Source organism: Oncorhynchus nerka, linkage group LG14 (genome assembly GCF_034236695.1).
Source record: "Oncorhynchus nerka isolate Pitt River linkage group LG14, Oner_Uvic_2.0, whole genome shotgun sequence".
Lineage (NCBI taxonomy): Eukaryota > Metazoa > Chordata > Actinopteri > Salmoniformes > Salmonidae > Oncorhynchus > Oncorhynchus nerka.
In genome coordinates, this window is record NC_088409.1 from 35,519,195 (window position 1) to 35,541,133 (window position 21,939).

General features: G+C 43.6%; 1 protein-coding gene across 1 annotated transcript in view; it reads right to left on the reverse strand.

Moving 5' to 3' along the window:
- zfpm2a (zinc finger protein, FOG family member 2a) overlaps positions 1-21,939 on the reverse strand; it is a 167,088-nt gene that overhangs the window by 63,065 nt on the left and 82,084 nt on the right. Inside the window, exon 4 of the mRNA XM_065028025.1 lies at positions 12,681-12,805. Within this exon, the coding sequence (XP_064884097.1) occupies positions 12,681-12,805 (125 nt within the window). The remainder of the gene's footprint in view (positions 1-12,680; positions 12,806-21,939) is intronic.

Genomic DNA, 21,939 nt, shown 5'->3' on the forward strand with positions numbered 1-21,939 from the left:
TTTGATTGTATACCTATGACACAGAAACAGTTTGATTCTCGCGTGCACTTTAGAGAAACGGGGGTCTTAATAAATCCCCTTTAAAGACCGGCCATATTTACACTGAGGTAAGTAAATAAGATAAAGAAGGTGAACTTGCCCCCACTAAATGTATTAGACGTGAACTCCCTTATCACAGTCTCAGCACACGGACTGTTAAAAGATGGGGTTCCAGGACTGGAAATGGTCTTTGTTACCCAATTAGTTTCCTGACGACCCTGTGGTGTAATATTCCTGTTTTGACAGCCTCATAAACACACACACACACACACAAACACACATTCGCACAGACACATACAAACACCCACACACACTGCTATGTGCTGGACCACCAGGCCTGTGAAGCCGACACTGTCCAGGCCTCCTCTCCTCTGGTCTTATCTGGGTTCTTTATCTCAAAGCCTCCGCTGATAGAAAACCCATGTGACCACCGACCAAATCAGCATTCTTCACGGAATACTTTCATTTTCTGCTGTTCATCCATCTGGAGTCATTTGACAGGGTTTTGTCTTTGGGCTTTGGTGGCCCCCGAGCCAGGCTAGGCTGGGGGGCTGGAATACTGGGGGGCTGGATTGGGGCTGGAGGCCGGGACAGGGCGGACTTATCAAAGGCCGGCAGCAGGGACTTGCCCTCGCTGGAGGAGCTGAAGCAAGCAAAGCCTCCACTGTGTTCCTCGACTCCTCCACCAGCGCAACCAAGAGGAAAGAGAACACAGCAGCCCAGCCTAGGCCAACCCCACGTAGAGACTTAGTCTGCGTCCTAACTGGCACCCTATTCATTCCCTATATAGTGCACTACTTTTCACCAGGGCCCATGTAGTGTACTATATAGGGAATAAAGTGCAATTTCAGAGTGGGTCTTAGAGTGGCCTGGTTTACGTGTGGGGAGATGTGATGTGGTGGCAGAATGCTATAAATGATGGATGGCATCAGTGGCATCAAAGGGTCCTGAAAACATCAAGCACCCTACATGTTATGATGCTTTCTTAAAGATATATTACTTAGGCATTTCTGCTTTATTCAGACAGATTAGAAACGGCGGGGAAGACAGATTAAGAGGAGACAAAGTGGGAAGACGGGGATTGAACCCCGGTCTCCAGGGTTGCATACATGTACCTACTGTAGACCAGCAGACCATGGGGCCTGCACGTAATGATGCATTCTAGTGGGATGAGCAACATATTTGTCTAGGACTGAAAGTTCTCCACAATACTGATAACATAATGATAAGGATGATGAAGCACTGTAACATATGTTTTAGGTAATTATAGACGAGACAGAGTATGTGTGTGTGTGTGTGTGTGTGTGTGTGTGTGTGTGTGTGTGTGTGTGTGTGTGTGTGTGTGTGTGTGTGTGTGTGTGTGTGTGTGTTGACCGCTGAAGGGAATGATGGTCAGTACTCTAAAACTTTAACCAGCACCATAAATAACTTTAGTTCCCACTGTAATGTAGAATACCAGCACCATAAATAACTTTAGTCCCCACTGTAATGTAGAATACTATCAGGAGTTTGCAAATGGAAACAATCACAGATTATCTGGAGCACTTCTCAGGGAAGTTGTTTCAACATATCACAAGTACTGCCATGACAGAGACAGATGGCAAAGCAGCTGGCACCACTCGACTTCTTTTCACTTTTCTGTTTTCCCTCCAACTGCAATGGAGGTCTGTTGTGTATGTTAATGGATATCTACTCTTTCGTTTGACATAGACACTCACATTGACTTTTCTAAGTTAGACACTATGACTTTTCTCAAAGGTTTAGGAATGTCAATGAATGTTTCCGCTAGATTGGGTACTTGTTGGGTTATGATGTGTTGTAGACACAGTGTACCTCGCTTCAAATGATTTAGATCAAGTTCAAATTTCACACATTTCCTTCTTTTACAGTATGCAATATATCTTGCCGAATGAATCAAATGGTCCTGAATGTTCATGTTTATAGCAGGTGTCGAATTATCTTTATCGAGGATTATGTTTATTGTTATGTTTATGTTTATTGAGGAGCATAAGCATTCTGCACTTCTGTACTTAATGTTATACACAGACTGCACAAAACATTAAGAACACCTTCCTAATATTGAGTTGCACCCCCTATTGCCCTCAGAACAGCCTAAATTTGTCGACACTACAAGGTGTCGAAAGCGTTGCACAGGGATACTGGCCCATGTTGACTCCAGTGCTTGAAACAGTTGTGTCAAGGTGGCTGGATGTCATTTGGGTGGTGAATCATTCTTGATCCACACGGGAAACTGTTGAGCATGAAAAGTCCAACAGCGTTGCAGTTCTTGACACACTCAAACCGGTGCGCCTGGCAACTACTACCATACCCTATTCAAAGGCACTGAAATGGTCTGTCTTGTCCATTCACCCTCTGAATGGCACACACACACAATCCATGTCTATGCTGTCTCAAGGCTTAAAAATCCTTCTTTAACCTGTCTCCTCCCCTTCATCTACACTGATTGAAGTAGATTTAACAAGTGAACTAGATTTAACACCTGGTCAGTTTATGCCATGGAAAGAGCTGTTCCTAATGTTTTGTACACTCAGTGTATATTCTCTCTCTCTCTCAATTGACATATCTATTTGAAGCCCCAACTCAACATAAAAAGCGTCCGTTCTCACTGTAACATTTAGTGTACAGATCCATTCCCTGTATGTATAGTGAGATTGAGTAAACTATGTAGCCATCACAGCAGGGCTGCAAGGCACAAAGCAAGTCAGTGAATTCTGCCTTCCTTATCTGGGGACCAGCCATATCTGTTTGTGGTGATGTAAGGACAGGAGAATGTCAGGTTCACTTGTAGATCAAGTCAACCATGCATTATCTCAAACAGTGGAGCTCAGCCCCAACAGCCCCAACCCCAGTAGCACTGAGCAGCACTGAGCCCTTCACAGCTAATACACCACGGCATGGCGGCATGGCCACAGGATGGATCCCAGCAGAGCACAGAGAGAGGAGCCATAGAAAGGAGCTTAGAAAGACACCAAACAATGGCCCCGGGGCCTGGACACCCCCCTCTGACACAGGTCCTAACCCTAGTCTCCATTCGACTCACAAGTATGCCTAACCAAGCGTTGTTGTCAGATCTTTGTCATCGAGCTGATGGTTTAGACTGAGAGAGGGATGAATTCAGAGGAATACGTGTTTTCTTTATCAAAGTAATGCGGTATAACGTGAACTCTTTAATGTGTGTGCTGGTCAATAACAGTGTTGATAGAAATGTGGGGCGCAGTGAATGTCAGAGAGACCGCCAGATAATTACCATTTTACCCATCTGAAGAGACCCCAGTCTTAATATTGGTTTAAGCCCAAGAAATAATTGATGCATGCAATCACAAATTGGTTCCCAGCCTAAAATTTGGGGCCATTATTTCATTAGATGGAGCCACATTCTTTGTGCCAAAATTATTTGTGTGTCCAACATAGAAATTCAAATCCGGTTAGTGCAGATAATTGTCTGGTTTTACCAACCACATCCAAGAGGGTATTACTTTCAGACAGAAAGGATAGGTTGACTTTATATACAAAATACAAGAAATCAAATACATTGTTGTCTTTTGGTTACTTCTTAGTGTGCTGTATGGTGCTGTGGCAGTCAGTGTGTTGCCAGTAAGTAGTAGCAGAGAGGTGGTGTACTGTAACTACTATCTCATGGGGTGTCTTCTTGCATATGTAATTGGATGTTGTACTGTAAATAATTGCCTGGGCATGTGCCAGTGTGATGATGATGATGATGATTTGTGTGCTTGCATGTGTGTTCATGCTTACGTGTGAGTGTGTGTATGCGTTTGTGTGCGCGCGAGTACATGTGTGTGGGCGCACACCCGCATGCGCGCGGACGTCTGTGTGCGCGTCTGCCCCATCCGTACTCCACTCTCAAGTCCCACTGATTCTCCTTTCCAGCCATGTTGAATCCTCTTTCCTTATCAGGCTCGCCCAGGCCTGCATCAGGCTCTCCTTGCTATGACAGAGGCTACAACAATAGGCCTGCGATACCGCTGCTTAGCGCTGCGTTTCGAAGGGGAAACCTGCCACGGGCGCAGATTAACAACAACACACACACACACACAAAATAGATTGCAGCCTCCAAAACAAAACATTTTTCAGAATGCCTTCTCTTGATTAATGAAGCAATGACAAGAAGAAAAATATAATTTCGGAGCAGAAAAATCCGCGCCACCACTTGTTCAAGTTTAGGGGGTAGCTAACAATAAACATATTGACGGGAGAGGGTGGGAACCGGGAGGAGATAAATGTCTGAGTGATGGCTTGAATAATTTTTGGGTGCTTTTTCTGGAGCATGGACGGCAGGACCTCATTTCTCACCCTGTTCTAAATGACACTATAAAACCCCTCCTGGGCCTGACAGACACCACCTCTCTCCCAGGTGCAAATTAGGACAGTATCTTGTCATTTTCCTTTTTTGTCTCCACTCTCTAGGTAAGACTCTCTGTTCACAACCAAAAGTCTACTCTTCTCAGAAAACACACATAATACTACATACGATAAAGAATACTGTAGCAGCTAGCCTCAATCACTTGGTTGCAGTATATAATACACATATTTCTCACAAAATCCATGACAGAAATGTAGATTGAAACTAAAACAATGTCTTAATATCTTAATGTGAACACACATTATTGTTAAGAACATGAACATAGGATTTGTCTCTGCCCTTTGCTTCACATGCGACAACATTTCCACTGCCAGCTGCTTCCCCGATGTGGCTTCCTGTCTCTCCACTCAGAAACACATCACACCGGAGCAAATATTACAGACAATATAGCCTACAATATACAAAAACATTGTCTCTTTCCTTCTGATATATAAGGAACAACAATAACAAATGTAGTGTTCCCAGGATATGACCAATAATGACATCAATTCACCTGCCTCCTGTTGTAGAAACATATCATGTTTTCTGTCTGTTTTAGGGGTTGCCCTCAATACGTACACTGTCCTAAATATCTTTGTATCAATACCGACTGAGGGCTAAAGTAAAAAGATCAGCAGTCACTGAAACCAGGCCTTACAATAGACCTTTATAATGAGCATTATGAGCATAGAGCAGGAGGCTCCAGCCTCAGTAACACGCATCTAGAACAGACAGGCCTCCAAATCCGCAGCTTATTATTAGCCTGAATCAATTATCAACACCTAGAGACAGAACCCAGCTAACCACAACACTGGGGCCTACTCTGGCCCAGCCGTGGGCCTTTTTTCACATCCTGTCCCGCTTTGTGTAATTACTACTTTTAAGACACCTGCTACTCAATAGCTTCGACACAGACATGTCATTAAGCCCTCGATTGCAGACATTTATGTCTCAGTGTCACTATTCATTTGGGTTAATTTGGGAGTGTTGGCTGGTTGGGCCGTGCGTGTCTGGGCTGGGCTGGCTGAATGTGCTTGTCGCTCACCTGGTTGTGTGGCGGGGCTGGCTGGTGTAATTGGAGCTTAATAGTCTGATTGATCAGGGGAAGAAGTGAGAGAAGTGAAGGATGAGGCTGAGCGCTGGCAGCTCCATCAGTCAGAGAGGAGAACCTTGCCCAACCCTGGGAAGAACAGAACACAACCAAACCGGGTACTGACAAGCTGGGGTTGCAGCTTTGGGCAGCTCACTTTCTATTTCTGTCTGGGCTCTCGCTCAATGATTTCTTCTCTCTCTCTCTCTCTCTCTCTCTCTCTGGTCTCTCTCTCTGGGCCCTCTCCCTCCCTCCCCCTCTCTCTCTCTGGGCCCTCGGCCTTTCTCTCTGGGCCCTCTGCCTCTCCCTCTCCCTCTCTCTCTCTCTCACTCTCTCTTTGCCCTCTGCCTCTCCCTCTCTCTCTATGTGACCTCTCCCTCTCTCTCTCTTCTCTCCCTTCACACACTATACCATACTCCAACCCAAGGCAATTACTTTGTTTACACTTCAGTCCCTGAGTCCTTCTGGGATAAATTACTTTAATGAAAGAACATTATATTTCTATGGTTGATACAATGCACTGAGAACCTGAATTCAGTTCAACATATTCTGTGATTGACGTACCACTTATTTTTCTTTCTTTGAAGACAATATACATATATACATACATGAGGAAAAAGGGATGGACATTTAGACCTAGTGTGATCATCTAACACCGATAAAGCATGAAGTACAACTTTGGTTGGAGTGTCTAACCAGAGGTGTATGTGCCTGTTAACAGGTTCCTGTAGCAGCAGCAGGCTGTGTGTGGATAGCTACAGTACCTCACAACAAACTCAGCACCCCTGCGACCTGGGGCTGCTGCCACGGCCTTCCATCAGCTGTGAAATCTGCTTTCCTCTTTGATAAAGGCTGGAGATGTGACCCTATCTCTGTCCTACAGACGTCCAGATTTCCTGTCATGCTCTTCCCCACAAGTTTACTCTCTCTCTTTCCTCTTGTCTGCTAGTCCTGCTGGACAACTGTAATGCACCACTGTTCTCCCCCAGCATCGTCCATCACTCCCTAGCCATAGAGACCCACAGTAGACCCATAGAGACCCACAGTAGACCCATAGAGACCCATAGAGACCCATAGAGACCCACAGTAGACCCATAGAGACCCACAGTAGACCCATAGAGACCCACAGTAGACCCATAGAGACTAACAGTAGACCCATAGAGACCCACAGTAGACCCATAGGAAACCCATAGAGAGCCACAGTAGACCCATAGAGACCCACAGTAGACCCATAGAGACCCACAGTAGACCCATAGAGACCCACAGTAGACCCATAGAGACCCACAGTAGACCCATAGAGACCCACAGTAGACCCATAGAGACCCACAGTAGACCCATAGAGACCCACAGTAGACCCATAGAGACCCACAGTAGACCCATAGAGACCCACAGTAGACCCATAGAGACTAACAGTAGACCCATAGAGACTCACAGTAGACCCATAGGAAACCCATAGAGAGCCACAGTAGACCCATAGAGAGCCACAGTAGACCCACAGTAGACCCATAGAGACCCATAGAGAGCCACAGTAAACCCACAGTAGATCCATAGAGACCCACAGTAGAGCCACAGTAGACCCACTGAGATCCACAGTATCCCCATAGAGATCCACATTAGACCCATAGAGAACCACAGAAGACCCACAGTAAACCCATAGAGACCCACAGTAGACCCATAGAGAACCACAGTAGACCCACTGAGATCCACAGTATACCCATAGAGACCCGCAGTAGACGCATAGAGAGCCAGAGACCCACAGCAGACACACTGATAGAGAACCACTGTAGACCCATAGAGAGCCACAGTAGACCCACAGAAGACCCATAGAGAGCCATAGTAGACCCATAGAGATCACAGTAGACCCACAGTAGACCCATTGAGCCACAGTAGACCCACAGAGACCAACAACGGAGCCACAGTAGACCCATAGAGACCCACAGTGGACCCATAGAGAGTCACAACAGAGCCACAGTACACCTATACAGACCCACAGTACACCTATAGAGACCCACAGAAGACCCACTGAGACACACATCAGACCCACAGTAGACCCATAGAGAGCCACAGTAGACCGACAGGAGACCCACAGAGAGCCACAGTAGACCCTCTGTGTTCCACATCAGACCCACAGTAGACCCATAGAGAGCCACAGTAGACCCATAGAGAGCCACAGCAGTCCCACAGAGGCCCATAAATATCACAGTAGACCCACAGATAGCCACTGCAGACCCACAGTAGACCCATAGAGAGCCACAGAGACCCACAGCAGACACATTGAGACCGATAGAGAACCACTGTAGACCCATAGAGAGCCACAGCAGACCCACAGTAGATCCATAGAGATCACAGTAGACCCACAGGAGACCCACAGAGACCCAGTAGACCCACAGCAGACCCACAGTAGACCCATAGAGATCACAGTAGACCCACAGTAGACCCACAGGAGACCCACAGAGACCCAGTAGACCCACAGTAGAACCACATAGACCCACAGTAGACCCATAGAGAGCCACAGTAGACCCATGGAGAGTCACAACAGACCCACAGTACACCTATAGAGACTAGAGATCGACCGATTAATCGGAATAGACGATTAATTAGGGCCGATGTCAAGTTTTCATAACAATCGGAAATCGGTAATTTTGGATGCCGATTTTGCAGATTTTTAATTTTTTTATTACACCTTTATTTAATCTTTATTTAACTAGGCAAGTCAGTTAAGAACACATTCTTATTTTCAATGACGGCCTAGGAACGGTGGGTTAACTGCCTTGTTCAGGGGCAGAACGACAGATTTTTACCTTGTCAGCTCAGGGATTCAATCTTGCAACCTTACGGTTAACTAGTCCAACGCTCTAACCACCTGCCTCACGAGGAGCCTGCCTGTTACGCGAATGCAGTAAGAAGCCAAGGTAAGTTGCTAGCTAGCATTAAACTTAATCAATCATAATCACTAGTTATAACTACACATGGTTGATGATATTACTAGTTTGTCTAGCATGTCCTGCGTTGCATATAATCGATGCGGTGCGCATACATGAAAAAGGACTGTCGTTGCTCCAACGTGTACCTAACCATAAACACCAATGCCTTTCTTAAAATCAATACACAGAAGTATATATTTTTAAACCTGCATATTTAGCTAAAAGAAATCCAGGTTTGCAGGAAATATTACCCAGGTGAAATTGTGTCACTTCTCTTGCGACCCATAGTAGACCCATAGAGAGCCAAAGTACACCTATAGAGATCCACAGAGACCCACATCAGACCCACAGTAGAGCCATAGAGAGCCACAGAAGACCCACAGTACACCCATAGAGACCCACAGTAGACTTACCGAGACCCATATCAGACCCACAATAGACCCATCGAGAGCCACAGAAGATCCACAGTAGACCCATAGAGACCCGCAGCAGACCCATAGAGACACACATTAGACCCACAGTAGACTTACCAAGAGCCACAGTAGATGGGACCGGTCCCCCTGGCTGCTGCCTCTGTCTAGCTCTGGGGACCAGCACTACAGACTCACCACCTCTCACCAGACTATGGAATGGATGTGGTTGGATAACCCAAGCTGACATGATGTCGTGGTAAAAAAAAAAGGTAGGTAGCTCTCTTTTATATCAGTGTTCAGCTAGAACTGCAAACTGTACTGTTAGGGGATCTGAAAAACCCTGATCAGGAAATGTTGAATATATGCATAATTATTTGACTACATGTACTGTACATATGAGTGAAAATAGCTGTAAGTTGTAGGCCTGGGATGATACCAGTATCGCTATACTCGTAAGTATCGTGGTAAGAAAACAAAACAAGAAAACAGCCCTAATGTTAGAAACAGACACCATTTATTTATTTATTTAACTAGGCAAGTCAGTTAAGAACAAATTCTTATTTTCAATGAAGGCTTAGGAACACTGGGTTAACTGCCTGTTCAGGGGCAAAACAACAGATTTTTACCTTGTTAGCTCAGGGATTTGATCTAGCAACCTTTCTGTTACCAGTCCAACGCTCTAAACACTAGGCTACCTGCCACCCCATTATGCTGTCATCCAGAGTCACATAGATTTATTTTCAGCTATAACACACAACATTTTACACAGCAGGAGTTAGGTCTGCTTTGTGTTTACATTTTTGCCATGGAAAAAAATATTGCGATACTGATATCGTCCCGGCCCTAGTTAGTTTACTCCAATCAGGTAGTGTAAAACAAAACATTTATAGAACCATAAATTGATCCTCAATATTAAAGCTGATCTAGCTTTGTTCAACCCCCCCCCAAAAAAAGTCAACTCTGACCGCCGTTACTGGTGAATAAAGTAACACCAGTAACCAAAGATTTTTCTTGCAATAAATGGGTAAACACAAAATGTTTATAAAAAGGTGCATAAACTGTGTTTATCCTCCACTACACCACTGGTGATGAGAAACCCTGCCTGACACCTGAAGAATCGCATCAGCTCCTCCATCTTGAATCCTAGGCTTTAGCTCAGCTAGCTAACACAGTTTACATGCAGTTACCACTCGTCCCCTCTGACTCCTGAACACTACGCTCCTCATTGGTGTAATCATCAGACTCACATGACACACCTGCCAGCCCTGACAATCTCTGCTACTCCTAAAACAGACAGCACCACAAGTGCAAGCTTTATGGAATAATCCCAATGAATCTCTGCATCTTGGGACTTTTTCAAGTGGTGAGACTGCATGACTTACAGTATTAGCTAAGTTTGAATGTATGCTACAATCATGGAAGACGCCTTGATCTAGATACAGAAGTCTGCGAGTGACGTGTTTGAAAGACCCTTTTCGATTCCATCGAGGGCATATCAATATCACACAAGAAGGTCACGTGTTTCCAGCTTGGATTTCAAAGTGTGAGAGAGAAAGACAGGTGACGTTAATGCCTTAGAGCTGCCATGCCATTGGGTAATTTATTCACCTCTGTGGTTTCACAACCTAACACAGAGAGAAGAGATTTCATAGTCCCTAGAGGTCATACTTCATGAGAATGACTGAGAGCCCCTCTTGGGTGAATGAAGTAGAGACCCATGAAACAATCAGGGTTTATTTCTACCTTCAAATGCTTTATACTGCCTTCCTGACCCTGTAGAGGAACACGAGGCTGGTCTGACATGCATCAAAACTACCCAGCTTTCTCTTTTCTTTCTCCCTCACATTGCTCTTTTCTCTTAGTCCCTATTTTATTTCACCTCGTAAGGCTTTCTCTGGTTGGGTGAGACATTAGAGCTGGTCTCTGTCTTTAAATGGCAGTATATCGTTAAGACGCAGAATACAAAGTCCCTTTCCTCCCTCACTAGAAAACAAGAGCTAAAATGCCTTTCTGTGGAAGTTGCCAATGGGGTTTTTACAGTACTACTGTATATATACAAGCAAAACTGCTTAATGACCAGGTGGTTGGTAAATTAAGCAGTGCAGTGCAAGATGAGTCCCTGATGGAAATAGCAGAGAATTTATTGCCAGCTTTCTTGTTTATCTATAGGTTTGGCGAATATGAAGTATGTTCGTATCACAGTAAAACAGGCAGCTCAATAAAACCAAAATACGTTACTCGAGTTCAGCTAGGTTTTAATGATGTATTGTGTGAAGTTGCTAACAGCCAGCAGCTCATTTGAGAGATGACTGAGACTAAGAGAAGAGAGAGGAGGGCAAGCAGCGAAGCATAGCATATGTACCCATGAGAATAGACACAGAAAGGAGAGATCCTTAAAGGCAATATGCCACAGAGCTCTTCCTCTCCCTTTAATTGAGAGAAGATGTTATATTCGTTGTAACCCCTCCACAAGCCATTACAGGTGAAGCCTAGCACCTGGCTCAGTTAGACGCCTGAAGATAGGAGGATCTCAGGGAAGGATTCAGGCGAAGGCAGAGGGCTGTAACTAACAATCTAGAACATTACAATATTGTCCAACAGCTCAGTCTCTTTGAATGTGAGCAGTTTAAAATGTAGTTAGTTCAGCACGCAGCGTTCCTATATCTTAACTTCATTTTTAGGAAGTATACAAATGTAGGAAACCTTTAGTACAAATACTCTGATAACTGCATCTCAACCATATGAGGATGCATTTGACACTACTTGTTCACTCTGAGGGCAATAGACTGTCACATTGGCTACCCACCTTTCATGTAAATTCATGCAAAAATGGAAGAGAACTATATTTGCATGTCATGCTCAGTAGTGGCTTGAGGTGTTCATCCTTAGAATCACTCTTTGCTTGGGGATAACAGGCCTGGACCCGAAAAGAGTCCATATTTCATGGTTAGATGAAATATTTAAAGCCATTGATGACTTTAGAACCGTGAGGGGAGCTTAGAAAACAGTCAGAAACAGCTCAGAGAATGATTTAATAAAGTTGTAGCGGTAAAGAAATCCACGAGAACGGGCAGGGCCTCTGAGTCTAAAATCCTTGTGGACTTTTCCTTATGTTTCTTAACAGGATGAATGTGAGATTGGTTACAATTTTTAATAAGAATTTTCTTAATTAATCCAAATGAAAATGAAATATCAAAACCCTGGAGGACTCGTCGTTTCACCAGAGCACCAGGTCAACATATTTTCCAGCCGTTATAGAGGAACTTCACTGGGATGTCTTAAAACAAGAGGGGCCAGCCGATTGATGTAAAGCTGGGGTGAGAAGAGCAACATCAAATATAATGGATCGTTAGTTCATTGAATCGAGGGTCTGGACTTAACTAAAAAAAAATACCAATTAAAGTGTTTAGTCGTAAAAGATGCAGATTAAATGGTTGAAATGAATGCACATCAAAGCCTTTTGTGAGGGGAAATTTGATCCCTGAACAGTCAACTCTATGGGTCCGACTGTCATGGGAATTGGTTGCCTCCTCCTTCCAGTTGACTAGGCTTTACCCCTACCCACTCACTCTCACTGTATTGTATTGGTGGAAGGAACTTGCTAGTAGGCTGGCGGGCAAGGCCTCTAAGAACGACAGATGACTGGTGAACTAAAAACATTTACATTTTTAGCAAAGTGAAGGTTAGGTTATGGACCAAAGTCTTGAGAAAAAGGGTGACAGATAATTTGATGGTATTCTCTGTTTTTTCATGTTCCCAGAGCAGCCCCAGTAACAATGTGACTCTGACAGAATAAGTGAAAGAAAGAGACAGACATTAAAAGCATGACCTACCATGCCGCTGCCATCCATGTTCATCTCGATCTTCCCGTTGAAAGGTCCCCACGTGGTTCCCACAGGGAGCTGCTGGCGGCTGTGGATCCGACGCTCCCCATCCTTGTGGAACGCATCCAGCTCTCCTATAAAACACCAAGCATTGAAACGGTCATCATGTCATAAAACACTAAGCATCGAAACGGTCATCATATCATAAAACACCAAGCATCGAAACGGTCATCATGTCATAAAACACCAAGCATCGAAACGGTCATCATATCATAAAACACCAAGCATCGAAACGGTCATCATATCATAAAACACCATGCATCGAAACGGTCATCATGTCATAAAACACCAAGCATCGAAACGGTCATCATATCATAAAACACCAAGCATCGAAACGGTCATCATGTCATAAAACACCAAGCATCAAAACGGTCATCATATCATAAAACACCAAGCATCGAAACGGTCATCATATCATAAAACACCAAGCATCGAAACAGTCATCATATCATAAAACACCAAGCATCGAAACGGTCATCATATCATAAAACACCAAGCATCGAAACAGTCATCATATCATAAAACACCAAGCATCGAAACGGTCATCATATCATAAAACACCAAGCATCGAAACGGTCATCATATCATAAAACACCAAGCATCGAAACAGTCATCATATCATAAAACACCAAGAATCTCAAAACAGTCAGCCAAATCCTCCAGTTCCCTAGAAAACACAGTCATTAATATAATTTGTCCTTAAGTAAACCTCAAAGATCATTGCAAAAGTGCCCCTCTTTCTTTTTCTGGGATACTGTGGCCATCTTGTGAAGTGTCCTGATATTTGGATTTATTTGTTTACCATTATCCATAGAAAAATATATGTTTTATTGTTACATGCACAAGATAGGTGCAGCGAAATGTGTTGTTTTACAGGGTCAGCCATAGTAGTATGGCACTCCTGGAGCAAATGAAGGTTAAGTGCCTTGTTCAAGGGCACATTGACAGATTACTATTTCTTTCCCCCATGCATATACATCTACAGTCCCTCATGTTCATAAAACAGTAAACAGTGCAGGTTAAGCCGTCTGCTTATAAAGCCAAAATAATCAGGAGTGAATCCATCATCATCAGTTGGAGGGTTTCAAATCAAAATAAATCAAAACAACAGGCCGGTAACCTTGCCTGAAAGGTGTCTTCTGGAGAGATAATCTCTGTGAGACATCGCAGGGCCAGGCTCAGTGACTGGCAGGCGGCGAGAGAGGCAGCGGATTGATCCAGGAAGAAGCTAGGCCCCTTGTTAGTGCTGTGCACAGCTACACTTAATGAACTGTGTAACAGGATAGCACTGTTAGCGCAGCTAGCTAAAACACCCCCGCTATATCTTATCTCTTAGATTCAGTGTACTTTTTTGGGACAGTGATTAATCAAATAGTTATGATAATTGGGGCCGTAGCGTGGTCACCGCTGGGTTTCTGGGGGAGAGGAAAGTCATGCAGGCCTCTCAAGTGCACATTTCCGCCTGGTCGCCTTGACAACCTCTGAGTGCCCTGGTTGGAGGATTTAGACCCTCAACCCCCTCAAGCGCTATCTGCTCTATCTTCCTGTGAACGTCTACTCTCCCTCTGACTGAAGCCAAGTGTTATGATTGTCTTCAGCACTCTAACTTATCACCCTTTTATTGAGGCACATTTTCACATAATGTTCCCGCCTTTGTTACTGTAAAGTGAATGTAATATACAGTCCGGCACAATCTAAACAGACCCAGAAGGTGTTCATGTATTTCTCATAGTTGATACGTTCTTACTGTAGTTACCACACATGTATGAACCATACATTTAGTTTGCAACACTTATTTGAACCTTGATGTGCACGGATGTTGTTGCTAATCAGTATTCTGGGCATGTATTCCATGCATGTTGAGTGAAGTGAAATGATCACTGAACTTTATAATAACACTCCTGTGATATAATGACCTATTCAGACGAGGTCTATACTGTAAATATCAGCCTTGTATCTGTGACACGCTATTGTGTCAGTCTGTTTGTATGGAAATGCTTTCATCTACTGTGCTCCTTCTCATGCATAAACAACATTGGGTGACGGGTGGCTACGCTAACAATAGGCTACGTTGTTGTTGTTTCCTAAAGATCACACACACCTGGGTCAAATCACACCCTGGATTCAGGAAGAGTTCTCTTCAGAAATACTTCAGTCTCTTTTGATGCCATCAGCTACACCCTCCGCTATAAAATACATCTGCATTTCAAGAACATTACAGCCCAAACAATTACTTGACGTTGGAAAAATGTACACATATATGCCAAAACTAGAATCAAAGAGAGAGTAATATTCTCATCTCAATACTGCAAACATTCCTTTCTGTATGATACCAATGACACCACTGCCTACTGTATGTCCAGACAGGCTACTAAACTTTATTTTGTGGAAGAATGAACTGGGATGATTATCTCTCCTCCTCCTCCTCTCTGTCTGTTGCCCACTGCGTTACTGACGGTGTGGTGGAAGGTGGCTAAGCTCATTAAGAGAGAAATGATTAAACATTGGAGCACAGCTGGCCACCATCAGAGGCAGCAGGCTCCCTCAGTGCGATGCAAGGGAGAAGGAGCGCATGCAGCCACCGCTTGATGCATTCTGTCTGTCCTCTGATAAGAGCGAGGCCCTTTAACCACTTGGATGCTAGTTCCTGTTTAGCCCTGTTGACACAACGACCGCTAGCTACAGCCATCCCCAGCGGGCGGGTAGTCTCTCTCTCTTTCTCTGTCTCTCTCTCCCCCTCTGTCTCTCTCTCCCCCTCCCCTCTCTCTGGTTGATATGAGATGGGGGGATGGGAGTAGGTGTGTGAGAGAGAAGGGAGAGGGGGGTACAATTCAATTGGAGGTTTGAGGTCCTCATACAGTGTCTGTGTGCCAGTTGTTTGTGTCCCGTACCAAATGTTGCCTGAGGACCTTGGCTTCCAGCTGGTGTGTCACATCTGTTGCAGATACAATCCTCCGACCTCAACAAAAACACCAGCTGAAAAATAATAAGCCTTCATACTTTATCTCTCCATTTGCCACCAGCATTTAGGAGTCCACTATCTATAGATAAAGAATATATAGATATGCATTATGATAACAGACAACTGGTTTTATCTAAATGGGGTCTGTGGACAGTCTATACTCCCTGATATCTATGTTATTTTGGATGGTCAGAGCGAAGTAGCCTCCTTTGGAAAATCTTTAGCCCAGCCAAAATGAACACTCTTTGTCAAACGTTTCCTCTCTGAGGTACTGAGACTATTTTAAAAGACTACAACTCAAGTGCCAAAACTCTCACCTTCTCACTCTGCTTATTACCTTAATAAACATTAATGACAAAGTAAAAAATAAACACTCACAGTATTGAACCCTTTCTCGCAAATCAAAGACAAGGCCTGAAGAAAGAGTGGCCTTCAGTGAGCTCCAGTACAGGGGGCTTTGACAAACCCTACCCGCTCTGTCCCCCTCAACGTCGCTCAACACCCAATAGTGAAATGCCACAGTTCTTGGCAAGAGGCAACTGATGATGTGACTAAAGAGCCCCCCTCACCCCCTCCCCCTTCGATAAGATCATCATCTGTCGCTAGACTCTGGGGTCTGTTCCTGCTCTCTCTGGTCTCCACTGATACTTGGCAGCCCAATGAATGTCCCTTTGTGTGTGGAGAGATCCTCCTCAGATAGCACCCAAGATGCTCCACGCTGGCATCTGTTTGTTTTGCTGTTATGGCAGACAGAGGGACAGAGAGAAAGAGGAATAGGGAACCTCATCGTTTCTCTCTGCGTCTCTCTTCACTGGCATAGCTCGGAATGCTAATGAGCAGTGTCTCAGTGGCAGGGTGCCATCTTGGTGTGATTTAAAGAATAGATGGTGGAGGGGTGGGAGAGAGGGATAGCGAGAGACAGACACCCCAAACCTGAACCCATCACCTCTTTTATAAATCCACTATTAGATCTACAATAACATGACCTGTTCTTTAAAATGAAGAACATTTGCCCTCACCTCCATTCAAGTGGTATCTATATAGGTACAGTCCACATGCAGTAACACCGTAGTTCAATCCATGTGAGCCAGTGAAGTATGTTCTGAATGGTGGGTGCAGTAGGTTCAGTAGTAAACAATCACTCCACCGTAGTATCCCTTTCTATGTGGCAATGTGGCATTCAAGGGACTCAGAATGTTACCACAGAAATGTTACCACAGAAATGTTACCACAGAAATGTTACCACAGAAATGTTACCCCAGAAATGTTACCACAGAAATGTTACCACAAAATCTCAATGTATAAATGTTTGAACACTATGGTGGATTCCTAGTGGATGATGATGGATAGACTTTGTATTCAAATATTCCTCCATATAATAATGTACTCCACATCTCCAGGTGTGGAACTTCATCCAATTTGGATTTAACTTAATATCATTTCTCTACAGTGAGGGTCATAAATGACAAATGACAGTGTTAGGTGGCTGCAGATTAACAGTGGTTTGACTGTAGCCATTTAAAACATGAATATTAGTTCAGTGACCATCTTAAAACTAAGCCTTACCTTGGTCGCCTATACACATTCTATGTATTTATACATAAAAAAATCCTATTTCCATGGTTAAATATTATTTCAAATAATAAAACCACTTTCCTACTATCCCTTGAATGTAACAATTGGAAACAAAATACAATCCAATGTAACATTTGTTTTGCTTAAAAACAACAATTCACTGGATATTCACTAGATATCATAAAATGGTAACAATTGAAACCATGTAACTATGTAGAGAGGTGTACAGTAGAGTAAGAGACTGCTGTGACAACGTTCAATAATAACCCCATGCCTGTCAGTTCAGAGACGCAGCTATCACAACCATCGCTACTGACGGAACAGGTTATAGAAGTGCCAAATGGGATACAAATGAATATACCACATGGAGCATATAGAGGGTGAAATGGAACGTACAGTATCTCTCCACAAAAGGTGCTACATCTCTAAAGGAGCAGAGATGTGATATGACATGTTACAGCTGAAGGAGAAATGCCAGCGCGCCTTGATAAGAGAGCGATGAACTTTCCTCCCCTTCCCCTAAACCTCCATTATCAGGTCCAAGAGAACAAAATGCATCATTTATAACCCAGAGCAGCACTATTATCTCTGGGCAAGATACTTGTTTTAAAACACAGATGGACCTCTCCCTCCTCCTCCTCCTCCTCCTCCTACTCCTCTCCCAGACGAGAACCCCCTGCTTGTCTGGCTCACACCCTCCTTTTGAGCAGCGGGAGGGAGGAGAAACTTGACCATTTTGGGAGAGCAAGTTTCCTAGACAACCGCATGTGCTAGGCTAAGAGGAAGGGGTGCATGGAAAGGGTTGGCCCCTATAGGTCAGTCTTGTTTTGAGGACACTCCTATAGGTCAGCCTTGTTTTGAGGACACTCCTATAGGTCAGTCTTATACACCATACTACTGTCCTGCTAATGTTCCTGGACCTTGTAGGCTGAACTGCTGAGAAAACTGTTCCAAATTGTTGTCCAATCAGTCAGGCTATTTGTATAGCTATTTTTGTATTGTACCTTTATTTAACTATGAAAGTCAGTTAAGAATAAATTCTTATTTACAAATGTACCGTTTTTCCAAAAGGAAAAAGGCCTCCTGTGGGGATGTGGGCTGAGATAAAAAATATATATATTAATATAGGACAAAACACACATCACGACAAGAGACACCACAACACTACATAAAGAGAGACCTAAGACAACAACATGCATGGCAGCAACACATGACAACACAGCATGGTAGCAACACAGCATGGTAGCAACACAGCATGACAACAACATGGCAGGCTAGATGCAGTTATTTCGAAATCAATATACATTGAAAATACCAGGCTTTTGAGCGGTTATTCAAATGACAGGCTATTCACTGCCGTTTACAGACTAGACTAGAGTTTGGCACTCACTTGAAAACAATCATAACATTATTCATAGCCTTCTAACTTAGGCTATAGGCTACATCTCAAGCCTGTCTGTCTTCATTGTTCTCTTCCGCAAGTGCGCACCTTGCCTCTCCGCTGTCACGGCTATTCCTTTTCAATCTGGTGGAGCCCCAGGAAAAGACAGACTACAAAAGCTTGTTGGACACATAGGCTTATTTTCTTTAACTGGCGGGGAGTTGGAAAGGATACACCTTTATTTGCCTATAGTAGGCCTATCTTAACACCGGGCTACATCCTGACAAAATAGGCCTACACCATACGAGTGGCCTGATAATGTATATTTCTGGGCCTTCTAAACTGTAGGGAATAGACCCAAACTGATCAACATGGTTGCGTAATCAGACCTAGTCTTATTCATATCAAAATCAAATAAAATGTTATTAGTCACATACACATGGTTAGCAGATGTTATTGGTCACATACACATGGTCAGCAGATGTTATTGGTCACAAACACATGGTCAGCAGATGTTATTGGTCACATACACATGGTCAGCAGATGTTATTGGTCACATACACATGGTTAACAGACGTTATTGGTCACATACACATGGCTAGCAGATGTTATTGGTCACATACACATGGTTAGCAGATGTTATTGGTCACATACACATGGTTAGCAGATGTTATTGGTCACATACACATGGTCAGCAGATGTTATTGGTCACATACACATGGTCAGCAGATGTTATTGGTCACATACACATGGTCAGCAGATGTTATTAGTCACATACACATGGTTAACAGACGTTATTGGTCACATACACATGGCTAGCAGATGTTATTGGTCACATACACATGGCTAGCAGATGTTATTGGTCACATACACATGGTTAGCAGATGTTATTGGTCACATACACATGGCTAGCAGATGTTATTGGTCACATACACATGGTCAGCAGATGTTATTGGTCACATACACATGGCTAGCAGATGTTATTGGTCACATATACATGGTTAGCAGATGTTAATGTGAGCGTAGCGAAATGCTTGTGCTTCTAGTTCCAACAGTGCAGTAATATCTAACAAGTGATCTAACAATTCCCCAACAACTACCTAATACACACAAATCTAACAAGTAATCTAACAATTCCCAACAACTACCCCAACAAACAACTACCTCCCCAACAACTACCACACAAATCTAACAAGTAATCTAACAATTCCCCAACAACTACCTAATACACACAAATCTAACAAGTAATCTAACAATTCCCCAACAAGTACACACAAATCTAACAATGGACTACCGATACACACAAATCTAACAAGTAATCTAACAATTCCCCAACAACTACCTAATACACACAAATAACAGTACTACCTAATACACAAATCTAACAAGTAATCTAACAATTCCCCAACAATTACCTAAAGTGGCATTATTTAACAAGTAATCTAACAATTCCCCAACAACTACCTAATACACACAAATCTAACAAGTAATCTTTATTAACAACTACCTAATACACACATTGTTTATAGGGATGAATGAGAATATGTACATTATGTACATGTAGGCATTGTTTATGGATGAGTGATCTTTATTAATGTGGCATAGGCAAGGTGCAATAGATTTATAGTGACTAGTATCTTTATTAATGTGGCATTATTTAGAGTAATGTTTAAGATATGTAACATTATTAATGTGGCATTATTTAGAGAGGCATTGTTTATAGTGACTAGTGATCTTTATTAATGTGGCATTATTTAGAGAGGCATTGTTTATAGTGACTAGTGATCTTTATTAATGTGACATTATTTAGAGAGGCATTGTTTAAAGTAACTAGTGATCTTTATTAAAGTGGCATTATTTAGAGAGGCATTGTTTAAAGTAACTAGTGATCTTTATTAAAGTGGCATTATTTAGAGAGGCATTGTTTATAGTGACTAGTGATCTTTATTAAAGTGACATTATTTAGAGAGGCATTATTTATAGTGACTAGTGATCTTTATTAAAGTGGCATTATTTAGAGAGGCATTGTTTATAGTGACTAGTGATCTTTATTAAAGTGTCCAGTGATTGGGTCTCAATGTAGTCAGCAACCTCTCTGAGTTAATGTTTAACAGTCTGATGGCCTTGAGATAGAAGCTGCTTTTCAATCTCTAGGTACCAGCTTTGATGCACCTGTACTGACCTCGCCTTCTGGATGATAGCGGTGTGAACAGGCAGTGGCTCAGGTGGTTGTTGTCCTTGATGATCTTTTTGGCCTTCCTGTGACATTGAGTGCTGTAGGTGTCATGGAGGGCAGGTAGTTTGCCCCCGGTGATGCATTGTGCAGACCGCACCAACCTCTGGAGAGCCTTGCGGTTGAGGGCGGTGCAGTTGCCATACCAGGCTGTGATACAGCCCGACAGGATGCTCTCGATTGTGCATCTGTAAAAGTTTGTCAGGGTTTTGGGTGACAGTCCACATTTCTTCAGCCTCCTGAGGTTGAAGAGGCGCTGTTGCTCCTTCTTCACCACACTATCTGTGTGGGTGGACCATTTCAGTTTGTCTGTGATGTGTACACCCAGGGACTTAAAACTTTCCACCTTCTCTGTACCTTCCATGTGGATAGGGGGGTGCTCCCTCTGCTGTTTCCTGAAGTTCACGATCATCTCCTTTGTTTTGTTGACGTTGAGTGAGAGGTTGTTTTCCTGACACCACACTCCTAGTGCCCTCACCTCCTCCCTGTAGGCTGTCTCGTCGTTGTTGGTGATCAAGCCCACTACTGTTGTGTCGTCTGCAAACTTGATGATTGAGTTGGAGGCGTGCATGGCCACGCAGTCGTGGGTGAAGAGGGAGTACAGGAGAGGGCTGAGCACACACCCTTGTGGGGTCCCAGTGTTGAGGGTCAGCGAAGTGGAATGTTGTTTCCTAACTTCACCCCCTGGGGGCGGCCCATCAGAAAGTCCAGCACACAGGGAGGGGGTTGAGACCCAGGGCCTCCAGCTTGATGATGAGCTTGGAGGGTTGAATGCTGAGCTGTAGTCAATGAACAGCATTCATACATAGGTATTATTTTTGTCCAGATGGGATAGGGCAGTGTGCAGTGTGATGGCGATTGCGTCATCTGTGGATCTATTGGGGCGGTATGCAAACTGAAGTGGGTCTAGGGTGGCCAGTAAGGTGGCGGTGATATGATAATTGACTAGCCTCTCAAAGCACTTCATGATGACAGAAGTGAGTGCTACGGGGCAGTAATCATTTAGTTCAGTTATCTTTGCCTTCTTGGGTACAGGAACAATGGTAGCCATCTTGAA